Here is a 13,869-nt window from a genome sequence, read left to right as displayed (position 1 = left end):
CCTGATGTTTGGTCACTGAGCGATCAGAGTTCCAGTTCTTTTGAAGTTAGTGCCACCGTTTCCTCTTCTGTGGAACATTCTATTTAGACATGCTGCGTGATGAATATGAACACTGCCCGGAAGGCTGTTTACCGGTCCGTTTTCTAGCACTGGAACCGGGCAAATCCGTTTTCTAAATTTTGACACGTCGTTGACAGACTTTTTTGCGTGCAGCATCTTTATGTCTGAATACGGCACTGCGCAGCGCGCACAGGTCTCCACTCTGTTTGCCGCTGGGATCCAGTGCCTGTGCTGTGTACGTGAATTCCCCCTCAGTGCTCACATTGGGCAAGAGGCGTGACTCAGGCTTTGCTCACCTGCTCTGTTGGTAGCAACCCGCTAAAGGGTGTGACTGCTTTTTACGAAAACACGGTTAATTTAAAGTACAGAGCAACAAAGGAAGCCTATGAAATCTATCGATGATGTTATTCCTGGCTACCCTCTCTATCCGCTGGAAGGGAAGCCCACTCTACTCATTTTTTCCAGTTTGCACACCCACAGAGGAGGGTGGCTTCAGCGTGTTTGTGCCTGTGTGCTGCCAAACTGGACGCCATTGCTGATGTTTTCGTTGAGTGGAAGAGTTTAAATCAGATCTGAGTGTTAACAGGGGTTGCCATGGGTTGTGTGATCCCCCCCCCCCCACTATATTGCAGTGTTTTCTTGCCTGAACTAGTAATTGATAACTACAGTTGGGGAGCACCACGGTGAATCGTCCAGTACACATCCAGGGCAGCCCTGTGGGGGGGCCTTGACTTGGGCACTTTTCATTGGGGGCCATTTGAGAAGGGTGGCAGTTTGAATTCCAGTTCGGTCAACATAGCCATGAACAAAGCAGAGGATTTCGACTACTCCAGTTGAAAGGGACAGCTTTATTAATGCGCTGTGTATTTAACAGAGGGCAGATGTTGCATTAGGCCTGCACACTGTAATTAAAGGATGAGGTAAGTGAGACTGATTGGCTTTATCCTCAAGTCAAACAATCTCAGCGCATTGATGTCCCCGTGAGTGAAGATGCCGGATTTGATAGTTTACTTATTCCAGGGTAGGGCAGTTGGGAGGAGGGAGGGATAAACTTTGCACAGGCCGTCGCCGCTTTCTGCCGAATTCCGAGCCGCTGTTCCACTGCCGTGCCAGACCGGACCCACCAGGGGGCTTCACTGTTCCCACAGTCCGCTGACACATTCCACAGTTCCATTTTTTGCTTTTCAAAAATCCTCTGAAGTTGCCCCGAAGCACCCCCCCCCCTCCACTGTTGTTCTTTTCTAAAATACCCTGGAAGAAACTTGGCATAAACGGACCGTTCCCAGAATACCCTCTGATTCAGTCCTTTGGCTGTACCGCCTATCTGCCTCTTGGATCCCAGTGGTCGGGGATCCCGAAGAGATTTGCTAGCTCTGAGTCTGCCCTGACGCAGAGAAACATGAAAGGACCGTTTCTTTTTTTTGTTTGTTTTTTGTTTTTGACGTCTGACCGCAGCTGGGCACGGTGTCTAGCCGTCGGCCGAGAGAGGCACGCCTCAGCCACCTTTCTTCCGCCGCGTGCGGAGGCTACGAGTTCAGCCGGCGCATTCCGCGAGGGGGGAGTGGCTCTGTGCGTCCGAGCGTGCCGGGCCTGTTCGACCGCGGCGTTCGCGGGTTTAGCCGGGGGGGGCACGCCCTGCGTTTACACCCCTGTGTTTGCACAGGCGGGACATACGCGCTCGGCAGCACAGCCCCGCGGCACCGCGCGCACCTCCACAGGGGCAGGAAGGTGACTCACACCAGCGTGTTTACACACACGGAGGGGAACCCAACCGAACCAAACTGTCGGCTGTGGCTCCCTGTCCGCGGCAGAGCAGGTGGGCTGCATTTGTCCCGATTCGCACTTGGGTGTTTACTCAGGGGGGCAAACGGGACCCGAGTGAAGCGTTACTGTCACTTATCCACACGGCCGAGGTGCGCCGGGGTCAGAGAACAGCACGCGTTCCGCTCTGCAATCCCTGCAGCCTGCTTCCCTGGGTGCTTTTATGCTGGAGTCTGTTACCGGGTTACATTAGGGGAATGGAAGCAGGGGTCTGCAGCTTAAATCTTAGTTCTAGTGTCGACAGTGCAGTGTTGTAGTTAGACATTTGCCTCGCCATATCCTTACACTACCTCTGCTTGGTTTGTGGGAAAGAAAAGGCTAATATTTAGAGGATTTCTGAACCTGAGTGAAACCCCCTCTTGTAAAGCCTCCGTGTCAACACAAAAAAGCCACGACCCAATCAAAAGCCCAGAGCCCGGCGAGAAATTAAAGAACTGTTTTGAGTGAGCACTGAGCAAAATGAAAGGAGGCCACCTTAATTTTAACGGCCACTAACAATTAGCCGCCACTAATCTTAAAAACCAGTTCTACTGTTCCAAAGCATTTCCTGTTCCTGCACATTTTCGATGGGACGACTCGACGGGACCGTGTAGTCAGATGCAATATGTCCAGCCCGAAGCAGACCAAACAAATATTAACTCAACCGTGTCTGTGGTGTCCCTGTGAAAGGGCAGTCCGTCAGGTTTCCACTTGGCTTGACGTAATACAGCCCCGGGTTTACTGTGAAACTCGAGGTGTGAAATGAATGTGCCCCCTCTCCTTCCCACCCATCCGCACACGGGTGAGAGTTCTGTGACCTCCGCACCTCCTGCTCCAATACACAGGTGCAAATGCAAATGGACGTCATAGCCCCATTCACACTAGACTGGTTTTCCTGGGTCCCTGAGTTTTCTTTCTTTCTCATTTTTGTAAGCACTGTCCCATGTTATTTTTTCCATAAAGTTTTTTGCATCGCTATTTTAAATCTACCAAGCCCTGGTGTTTTTGTATCAACTGCAGTTGGTGTACTGTGTTTGTTTTTTGTTTTTTTGTCAAGTCATTTTCTCAGAAGTTCCTCTACCTGTAAGCTGGTAAATGTGGAAGGATTTTTTTTTCTTTGAAGTAGTCCCCATAGCCATCACCTCAGCTTCTCCCACTGTTTGGTCGCTAACGAATGAAAACACACAAATCTGCAGGTGGGAATGGTCGCAGGTCCAGCAGGGTTTTGGAGCGGGCTAATTGATATTCTAATGGCTAACACTCCCCTGCTGATCAGGGAGCTGATAACGTCTCTCTGTCATTAGTTAATGCGCAGAACAAACAGACCTGCCACTTCACACCTCACATGAGGCTGCTGGAGAATGCCAGGAGTGAGGTAATAAGATTCCTTTGTGCTGAACTCTTGAGAGCCTTGAGTTTCAGTGGAAGACTGATGTGAAATTGCAACTGCTTTGGTGGCAGATTGTCCTTTAAAATACGCAAACTAAACAGTGGAGGGCAAAAGAAGTGAAAATGGCCCGGTCTCGTGAAAAGGTGGCGCTGACTATGTGTTTAATTGGCTCCTAAAAGCTGCTTAATTTATCATGTTCTTTCAACGCATCATCACTTAAAATTAATGGTATTGACAGTCCTGCCCAACCAAATTCCTTAAGTATATCATTAATTTACACATGCAAATGAAAATACCAACACTGGTACCAACTGACAGTGTACTAATCAGCATCTGAAAAACAAAATGGGGAATTGTGATACCCTGTCCTGGTTAGGTTTCAGGCATCCATTGTTCTGGAATTTTCACAGAAACACACTGTTCACCCACAATGTTGTACTGAAACTTCTGCACTGAGATGAAGAGATTCGGGAGTAAACTGCAATTGCTATTAAAATGAAGTCACGTTTCTAACCGCTTAATTCTGTAAATAAAATAGCCATTAAACTAAAACCCCACGCACATATCTAAAACCACAGAGTCACACAAGTCAAACACAGCTGTTATTACTTTCCATATAAACCCTACTCTCAGTGGTCCACTTTTGACGTAATTTCTATAAAGCCTTTGCGGAGAAGATCTGACGGCGAGATTCTTACTAGTGTTTTAGGTGTACATAAACGGACAACAAAGCCCAGGAGCCCAACACATTTCCAAGTAAGAGCTCAGTTTCCCCCCTCCCCTCCCTGCTGTGGAGGGTGGAGCTTTGGGCCACTCCCCCCCGCTTCAGAGCAGTACTTTAGCTCTCCCTCCTTCCCCCGGCCAGTCAGAAACCAGAGTGAGAGACAAGAGGCCACCGTGTCCACAGAGGTGATCTCAAAGTCCAGCAGAGGTGGCCGCCGGGCCCGGAGGGATTACATGTTTATTTATTTTCTGAGTCGTGGCGTTTTCACGTGGATTAATCTCCTGGCATAGAGGCACTCTTAACTGTGGATTTGCGAGAATACAATGGTGGCTTATGACGAGCTGGGCAGCTTGGTCCCCATCAAACGGACCCTCCAAGTGATAGACTACCAGAACCAAGCAAATAAAGAAACTGAGGTGAGAAAAAAAACTAAGCTGCAGAGTTTAATGATGAATCACCTTTCGTGTGAGGGAATGTCTCTGGTAGTCGTGAATGTTTTTCTGTTTAACTGCCGCTCTCGCCCTGTGAGCCATTACCTCACGCTGAAGTACCTTTGTGCTGCCTCTTATCAGACCACTGATAGCGCACCTGGCACTTCCTTATCTCGCTGCGTGCTCTGCGATTGCATTGCTCAGCCGAGGTTTGCCAGCACTACAGGTGCGCTAACGCAGGGCAAAGGTATTCGCAGGTACTGCGCGGTGTGTGTGCGTGTGTGTGTGTGTGTGTGTGTGTGAGACCTGAAAGGTCCTCTGAAGGAGTAACCAGAGCAGAGGGTGCTTTTCGTGTACAGCTCTCTGTTGCGTGCAGTTTTATTGTCCCAGGCCAAGTGCGTGGCCCCCCTTTTGAAGGGCCTGATACTCTTTTGTGAATTTAATACTCGGCTCTAGCTGGGAAGTTGGTCTTGGGGGGGGGGGGGGGGCAGAGGGATAGTTAAGTTGCAGGTACTGAATCTGAGAGGACTTTGAAAATGGAGCATGTGTGTTGGGCTTTTAAAAAAAAAAAAGGAGCTACAGGATAATCAGGGATTGAGGTGCAGTAAGAACACTGCGTCTCCCAGGTACACATTTTAGATCCCATCTGCCACCAGAACAGCTGCTTCCTCAGCCAGTCCTCCAGCTCAGATTCCCCGTTTTACAGCGCACGGCTGTGTGGTTCGGTGTTTCCCATGCAGGGAGCCTGTTTACTATTGCCACTTTTTTAAAACTTTTTTTTGCATGAATGGCTGTAGGGAGAGCTGTAAAATGAATCGGGCGACGCTGCATCTTATTCCTCAGTCCCGATTGGTCGGCAGGAGGCACTGCGTGTGCAGGCACATCAGTCACTCAGCGGCGCCCCAGCCGGCGAATCCTCGGCGAAGGAAAATATTTGTGCAGTTGCGATTTCTGCTCGAGCAAACTCCACTCAAAGACTCGTAATCAGCCTGGCAGGGGGTTCAATAAGTTCTGCAGATGTGCAAACCCACATCAGAGAGGGAGAAGGGGGGGGGGGGGGGTTGGGGTGCACCGTGGATGTGACAGAGGTTATGTTGTTTGAGTCAGAGGGGGTTTGTCATTATAAAACCAGACCACTTCACTGGTGGACCCTAGACTGCAAACAGCCCTCAGTCACTGGCCTCAGTCTGAGACGTCAGTTGGTAGGGTTTGGGGAGGGGCGGCTGGGGGGGTTGCGGTCAGACCCCAGACAGCACAGCAGCAGAACCTCCGGATCTGGCTGGTTTCCTGTGGCGAGGAAAAGCTGGGAATTCTCCCAGGAACCCGCCACCCCCCCCCTCTCCAGCGCCTCTGAGCCAGAGGCGTCCAGCACAGCAGCCCCTGTCTGTCCGTCTGTGTTGTTCTTTCCAGCGGATCACACGCACGGTGAAAAGGTGTGCTTGTTATTTCAGGTGCATCCCCATGGAAAAGCACATTTCACCCTCGTCTGTTTCCATAGTTTGTTCTGCCTGATATCACCGATAGTTTTCTCTCCCGTTCAGTTTGCCGAATGTTTTCCACAGCTTATTATTTTCCCAGACTCCTCTGTGTCCTCATAAGAGAAGCAGGAGGGAAGCCTCTTAGTTAGAGACAGGGCTCTTCTGAAGGTTTGGATCTGAGTCCTCTTTTTCTCGGCGCTCCACTGCTGTGACTTTGGCGCTCGCGATTGACATTTTATTTGCGGTCGTCGAACGGACGGGTTGGAGCCACGGTGTCTGTGCGCCCCCGCCAGCCTGGTCAGACACGGCGTCCAAAAGCAGCCAACCCCTGACCCCGCCTGTGACGGACAGCTCCGCTGTCCCGCAGCTGTCGCTGCTAAGAAAAGCCCGCTTCGCTGAGCGAGGCTGAAACGCTGTTCGCCGAGGCCGGTGAAAACCTTTCAGCGCAAGCCTTCACCGCTCCTCTCCGACACTGACGTAACCGCCCGTCTGGTTCGGTCATCGCCGAGGAGGTCCGAAGGGTGGTGTTGTAATAATTATTACTGCGCGTCTCATGTCTGGTTCTTTGTTGGATGTTCCAGTGGGCTGTCAGCCTTGGCTGGTTTCCCACAGCCGGTTTGTGATCTTTTTTTTTTTGTCCGCCCCCACCTCCTCGCTCCCCCTGCCCCGGGGCGCAGTCTGGGCGAGGTGCCCCCCCCCCCTTTCTCTTTGAGGCGCGCTCAGGTGCGCTGCTCTTCTCACGCGAGGCAAGAGGGGCCTGCCCCGGCACGAACTCGTAAACAGCAGCACGGCGCTCCCCCCCCCCAGCCCCCCAGCGCGAGCCCCCCTTAGCGTGCTGCCAGAGGTCCCAGCCGTCTCGGATCACATGACAGGCCCCCCGCGAGGGCACTTAGACCAGTCCTGAGTCTTGAGTCCTGTTCACCAGTCCCATCCAGCCCTGGTTCCCTGCTTGGTCCTATTAATGTCAGCTGGCTAGTTAGAGGATAGCTGCACTGAAACCCAGTGATTTTTGGGCTTTCTTGCTCTTCCTGCTCGAGCGTCGCGGCGTCTTGTGACTGTTAATAGGCCCCGACCCTTAACCCGTGTGGTCCGAGGTAAACACGACCGATTTACTGACGTATTGTTAGCTTTTTATTGACGTTTACTGTTCTCAGGTCATTCGCCTGTAGCCTGTGTGTGTGTGTGTGTGTGTGTGTGTGTGTGTGTGAGTGTGAGTGTGAGAGCGAGTGTGTCGGTTTGCAACCTGAGACAGCTGAGGCCAGGGCCTGGTGCATTCCTGGCATTCTTCCTCCACCACCACCACCACCACCCCCCCCCCCCCCGCCGCTGCGGGAGTCAGTGCTCCTTTGTGCAGTCTGAGGGTGCGCGGGAGCCCCAGATGATGAGAGGAACAGCTGTTCCCGGCTGTGTCTGCGGATCAGGCCAGCTCCGCAGAGTCTGACCCCGCGTATCCCCCACAGCTGAGCGCGTGCAGATGTTCAGAGTCTGCTGCTGAAAAGCCCTCGCCACGCAGCGTTATCCTCCCGTTCTGCCCCCGAATCGCAGCTCGTAAAAACAGCCACGTCTCCTCAGACGACTCCCGTTTGTTCCCCAGTAGCTGGAGAACCGTGCTCCCAGCGTGAACGCGTGTGGGTCTCTCTCAGTGCGATTGCGTCGGGCCGTAGCTAACTGTGTGCGTTTGTTTCTCTGTTTCCCAGGAGCCCAGTAACAAGCGCGTGCGACCGCTGGGCAGGGTGACGTCGCTCGCCAACCTCATCTCTCCCGTGAGGAGCGGGGCCGTCAGGCGTTTCGGCCAGACCATCCAGGTAAGGGCGCACGCCACCGACGAGGGTGGGGGGGCTAATCGTCACGGAAGCGCCGGGGCATTGTGGGAGGAAACCGGTAGGCCTGGTCTAACCGTCCCGCTCCTCTCTCTGTTCCCCGTCTCCAGTCCATCTCCTTCCGGGGCGATGGCAAGTCGCCGGGCGTGCCCCAGAAGGGCTGCAGCAGGGCGGCGGTGCCCACGCCGCCCAAGAGGAGGAACAGCACGCTCTGGTCCGAGACCCTGGACGTCCGGCAGAAGGGCACCTTCTCCACCAAGGAGATCAAGAGACAGGAGGTGAGACCCTCCCCCCCCTCCCCCCCACACACACACACACACATACAGCCCATCTGCCCCAGTCACGAAACCCAAATTCTGCCAGAACCCCAGTCTCTGAACCCCGGTACAGAACGCGCCTGAGCTATTAAACCCTGGTGCAGACTGTTCCAGTTCTTGGACCCCCGGTATCGCCCAAGCTTGCGCTCTGGAGGTAATAAAGCCCAGAAAGATCTACCCAGTAAAAGTCTTCTCCCAGGCCCTCGGTTATTAAAGCCAGACAGGATCCAGGCTGTCTTATGTGAGCTATTAAACCCCACTGGCAGCCCGTCTGGCCGTACGGGAGTTTAACCCAAAGGGCTTGGCCCTCTTCCCCGCTCCCCCCGCGAGCCTGTCCAAGGCCTCCTTTGTTTCCCAAAGGCCCCTCTGCGTGTCTGCCGAGCGCGTCTGGGCACATTCCTGCCCGTCTGTCCGGACGGTGTGAGCGGGGCGAAAAACCGGGGCGTGGTCTCGCATCGACCGCCTCTCCCGCCGGCGCACCTCGCTCTCCCGCCCAGACATCACAGCTAGTCGCGAGCCCGCTGGCAAACGTGACCCCGCGTACGGCGCCGTCTGAGACAGGGGGAGCACTGAGGGATCATGGGAACTCCTAGGGCCTGCTTTGCTTGGCTAGGTGCATGTTCCCTCCGTCGGGAATGCAAACAGAAAGCCGTTCATTTTCTTACCAAGTTTTTTTTTTCTCTATTTTGTGTTCCACAGGCCATATTTGAGCTGTCCCGGGGAGAACAGGATTTGATCGAGGACCTCCAGCTAGCACGCAAGGTTCGTTCTGAAAATGATTTGCCATTCACGGGACTCATAAAGCAAACGAGGCTAAATCGGAGCTTGGCAGCATTTAATAAACAGCTTTGACTATGAATAGACAGGAATGATAAACCCTGTTCTCCAGAAAGCTATACTTAGCCAGCCTCCCTTCTCATTTCGTATCCTGTAATTATGGCTTTTGAGTGACCGGGGGTCTTTGCTTGCCTGCAGGCGTACCACGACCCCATGCTGAAGCTGTCAATCATGTCGGAGGAGGAGCTGACACACATATTTGGGGATCTGGACGCCTACATCCCGCTGCACGAAGGTGAGGCTCTTAAAATGCACAAAAAATCTCTCCCTGTTTTCTTTGAAAATACAGAGCGTTAGAGAAACGTCCTGAAGCACTAAGCACTAACAGCATAGCAGCATGACCATCTTAAAGGACGTTAATGCAGTGAGCATTCTGATCAGAGTCTTTGTTTTTTTTTGTTTTTCTCCAGATCTACTGGCGCAGCTCGCAAAAGCAACGGGGCCAGACGGCACTGTGGGACAAATCGGTCAGATCGTCGTCAGCTGGGTAAGCGTCTCACCAGCGTGCATTTCCCACCTTCGACCCCCATGCCTATGCGCCATGTGCGCCTGTGAGCGAGCGAGCGGCCTAAACTCAAACTCCTCCTCCTCCCTCCTCCACCACAGCTGCCCGGCCTGAACGCGTACCGCGACTACTGCAGCAACCAGCTGGCGGCCAAGGCCCTGCTGGACCAGAAGAAGCAGGACCGGCGCGTGCAGGACTTCCTGCAGCGCTGCCTGGAGTCGCCCTTCAGCCGCAAGCTGGACCTGTGGAGCTTCCTGGACATCCCGCGCTCGCGGCTGGTCAAGTACCCGCTGCTGCTCAAGGAGATCCTGCGGCACACGCCGGCCGAGCACGCCGACGTGCCCGACCTGGAGCGCGCGGTACGTCAGGGGAACGCCCCCGCCCCCTTTCTTTTCCGCGAACGTTTTACGCCCGCCAGACCAGGGGGCTATAATGTACGTCTCTCACCAGAGGGGGTTTCTAAAGTGTGCCTCTGCTCCCCTCTCTCCCTCTCCAGATCGCCATCATCCAGGGCGTCCTGTCGGACATCAACATGAAGAAAGGCGAGTCTGAGTGCCAGTACTACATGGACAAGCTGGAGTACCTGGAGGAGCGGCAGAGGGACCCGTGCATCGAGCGCAGCAGGGCCCTGCTGTGCCACGGCGAGCTGCGCAACAAGAGCGGCACGGTGGGTACCTTCCTCCTGCTCATCCCCCTCTCCCTCCCTCCCTCCCTCCCCTACCTCGCTCCCCCTCCCTCCCTCCCCTCTGCCCTCTCCCTCCCTCCCTCTGCTACCCTGCTCTCCCCCGCTCCCTCCCTCCCTCTCCTACCCCACTCTGCCCTCTCCCTCCCTCCCTCCCTCCCCTCCTCCCTCCCCCCCGCTCCCCTGCTCTGCCCGAGGCCGCTGTGCTTTGGCACTGGCTTCCTGCGCAGCAGACACCAGGACTGTGTTCCATAAAAGGAAGTGAACCAATATGTGGACGTTGCTTTTTAAAGGCATGACATATTTAGACGGGAATCTTTCCGATAACAATCCGAGCCTGAGAACTGAAAAATACTAACATTTTACGTGTTCGAGTAACTTATTTTTAAAATTTTTCTTCCCCCCCCACAGAAGCTGCACGTGTTCCTTTTCACGGAAGTGTTGGTCATGACCCGCCCCGTGACCCGAAATGAGCGCCACTGTTTCCAAGTGTACCGGCAGCCCATCCCGGTCCAGGAGCTGGTTCTGGAGGACCTGCCGGACGGAGAGGTGCGAATGGGCGGGTCCTTCAGGGGAGCCTTCAGCAACGCCGACAAAGGTGAGCCCAAGCTCCGCCCCTTTCCCCCTTTCCTCTCCTGTACCAATCAGCACCGAGCTGTAGTACTGCTCCCGCTTGTTTGCATTCCGATTGTGCGAGTTTGGCCGTCGACTCAAATCCCTTCCTTCTTTCCGTTCCGCAGCGAAGAACATCTTCCGCGTGCGTTTCCAGGATGCGTCCCAGGGCCAGGCGCATACGCTACAGGGCAACGACGTCTTCCACAAGCAGCAGTGGCTCAACTGCCTGCGCGGCGCCATGTCCGCCGTGCAGCCCGCCCAGCAGGGGGCGCCAGCAGGGGACCCCGAGCCCGCCGGCCCCGACGCCGAGAGCCGCCACAAGCGCCACTCCTCCGGCGCCTCCGCCATCGTCCACATGGAGGAGGCCGACGAGAACTGTCCCCAGACCGCCGACTCCGCCCCCGGCTCGCCCCAGGGGGAGGAGCCAGGCGCACAGACTGCGGCGGCGGCCGCCGACAGGTCGCCCCCGTCGTCCCCTACCACGGCCCCCGCCACCTCTCCGTCCCCCCCTCGCAAAACCAAAAAGGAGAAGAAGTCTCGCTGTTCGCTGGGGAAGAGGAAGGAGACCATGGTGTGAGAGTGGACTACTGGTGGACATTTAAGTGTACATATATATACATATATATATATATTTCTGTTTGTGTTTCTACAGCAGTGTTTCGTGTTACTGTCCTCAATGGCAGCTACTTCACTCCGATAAGGAGGCCCAGTCTGATCTGTGCAGGCAGTGTTGCGGAGAGGTGTGTGTGTGCTCGCTACCCAAGGGATCTATTACACACGCACATCCGGTACTGTTTACTCTCAGTCTGGCGTTAATGCATTATTGTTATTTTATTCACTTTTTTTTTTCTTTTTTTTATACCCTTATAGAAAGTGACTAGCTCTTTTATTTGTATTAAAATCAGCACTGTTTTATCTTTTAGAAGTATTTAAAATCGTGGAATGTTAGGAGTTTTTAGAACAGTGTCAACAGACAATTGAAGAATTAAGCGTCCCAAAAAAAATAAATTGTAAAGTCATATTAGTAGTAAAGGCAAGTCTTATTTTGTACATTCCTCAACATTTTTTGAATCCAGACAGTCACTCACCTCACACCCCAAAGAATTTTCAGTGGCATTAAATTAAATCCAAATTTTAGTTTTCTACGAAAGAGAAAATCAACATTATATAAACATAAGTAATGTTTAATTTTTGTTTTTACTCATGTAAAATACACACTGAGCCATGTTGGCTTCAAGCTGACTCTGAGGTAGTGGATCGTTTTTACTTGTCAATGTAGCATCTTGCATGAGACTTTTGTTGATACCGCGAATGCACCTGTGGGGTGATCTGTGGGGTTACCGAGGGCGACCGAGGCCGTGTAAATACGCCAGAGACGGAGGAACTTGTATGTAGCATCAGAGGGTTTGAGTACGTGTGAAAGATGGAAGTGAAAGACGGATGTATTGAACAGAAGAGAAGGGTTTCGATGCAAGGTAGTACCACTGTGGGAGACGCAGAGGACCTTGCTCAAACATTGGATGAGGCACTGAAAATGTCAGTGAGATTTGAAGGGAAATTGCATGTAGGGAAGGGGGAGAAACGTGTTAGAAAGCGCTCGTATGTGGAGAATTGAGGACGTTAAGGACTTTAGAATGACTTGTGAAAGACTGCAAAGAACATAATGTTCATTGTTGCCAGTAGGTGTGTGGTGTAAAAATATCAATAAAGATCCGTGTAAGATTTGCATCTGACTTCACTTGTGTCTGTTTCCTTTTTCACTGGCCACGTACACACTGCAGCCGCATACGGGCGTCACTCCTCCGTTACTTTCGTACACAGTTTGGTTATGAAGGGGAGTGACAACCGTATTCTACAACCGAGCTACCACTACCAGGATAAATTCAGGTATTGACAACAACCGAACGTGTGTGTGAATGCGGTTAGTGTGCGCAATGCATACTACAATTGGTTAAGTGGCGTTGGCGCTACGCTACAAGCACGGCTAGCAAAACCAGCCAACTCTTGTGCTTTTCACAGACAACAATTTCATCATATAGGCTACTCATGGCAGGAATCATCAGTCTGAAATCACCATAGCGTGTACCATGGTCTTACTTGCCCCTTAGGTTAAAAGCTGACTTTATTATTACTCCGGGTCGGTGCATTCATGCTCCAATCCAATTAAACACCTCCATTATGCGGGTGGTCCCACCTTTTTTCCATGTTACAATATTCATGGAGGAGCAGAGGAACAATGAGGGAATGGGGGGGGGGGGGTGGCTGTCTGGCAGAATTGCAATGGGTATTTTTAAAGAAGCAAGCAGAATAGTCTATTCATAATTTCTATCAGATAAGAACCCTGCTTTGGCTACTGCCAAGCTAGGGATGTGCTCATTAGGTCAGTTTGAAGGCTCAGAATCTCGTCTAGACAGTGGCCAACAGAGAGACAGATCAGTCGCCACGTGTAGAGGGTTTTGCCGCAGGAGTTGCCTTTTGATTAAAAAAACATCCAAGTGCACTTTTCTAAGACGGCAGGGTTCCCCCCAGAATTTTTAAACGTGGGACCTCAAGTGCCCTGACAGGGTGATGGAAGCGGCAGGCATTAGGGGAGCACACCCTGTGCAGTGTATCTCGGTCCTTTCCCCTGGGTCTACGCTCAAACATGACATTGTTACAATGGTGCTATTGAATCTGGGCTATTTATAGCAGCACGCTTCAAAGGAAAGGGTGGAGAATTCGGTCGTCAGGGAAGCCTCACCACCAGGGAAGCCTCTCCAAACAATTACATTATTTAATTATTTAAAAAGTTTTACATTTACAAAAAAGTTTCCTGGCTAATACAAATGAATAACAAAATAACAAAACTATTACTAAATGCTATATGAAGGTCCAACATGTCCTTCATGTATGCTTTGCTAGGGACCTCAATAAAAATCCTGCTGGCTGCACCTCCCCTAACTGGCTGCCTGTGTAGCCCGTATGTCTGGCAGAGCAGCCCAACAGTAACAATGCCGAGTTGAGATCCAGGGAAATGTAATGTTAGCTAGTTAGGCCATCGGCTACAGAGTATCCGAGTAGCTGATGTGTTATTCGCACTGCAACATAGCTACATATATAGCTGTGTGTATATTTATTTACCCGTTAAAGTAACCAGATTTAAGAAATTCGTGTTTGTCAAGGACAACAATGTTGCAGACACGGGCTGGTTTTATACAAGTCATGGCTGAT

The 13,869-nt window shown here is 52.3% G+C and overlaps 1 protein-coding gene and 1 long non-coding RNA gene across 5 annotated transcripts in view; one reads left to right on the top strand and one right to left on the bottom strand.

The window, feature by feature from the left end:
• The window catches only part of LOC135258922 (uncharacterized), a 74,463-nt gene that overhangs the window by 30,958 nt on the left and 29,636 nt on the right, over nt 1-13,869 (bottom strand). The window lies entirely within an intron of this gene.
• net1 (neuroepithelial cell transforming 1) lies at nt 4,107-12,392 on the top strand. The gene is made up of 10 exons (XM_064342629.1): nt 4,107-4,390; nt 7,581-7,688; nt 7,814-7,981; nt 8,720-8,782; nt 8,996-9,092; nt 9,268-9,344; nt 9,464-9,721; nt 9,859-10,029; nt 10,456-10,642; nt 10,785-12,392. Exons 1-10 carry the CDS (start codon nt 4,298-4,300, stop codon nt 11,234-11,236), a joined length of 1,674 nt encoding a protein of 557 aa, XP_064198699.1. The 5' UTR covers nt 4,107-4,297; the 3' UTR covers nt 11,237-12,392.

Source organism: Anguilla rostrata, chromosome 7 (genome assembly GCF_018555375.3).
Source record: "Anguilla rostrata isolate EN2019 chromosome 7, ASM1855537v3, whole genome shotgun sequence".
Classification (NCBI taxonomy): domain Eukaryota; kingdom Metazoa; phylum Chordata; class Actinopteri; order Anguilliformes; family Anguillidae; genus Anguilla; species Anguilla rostrata.
This window is presented reverse-complemented; position numbering and strand designations above follow the sequence as displayed.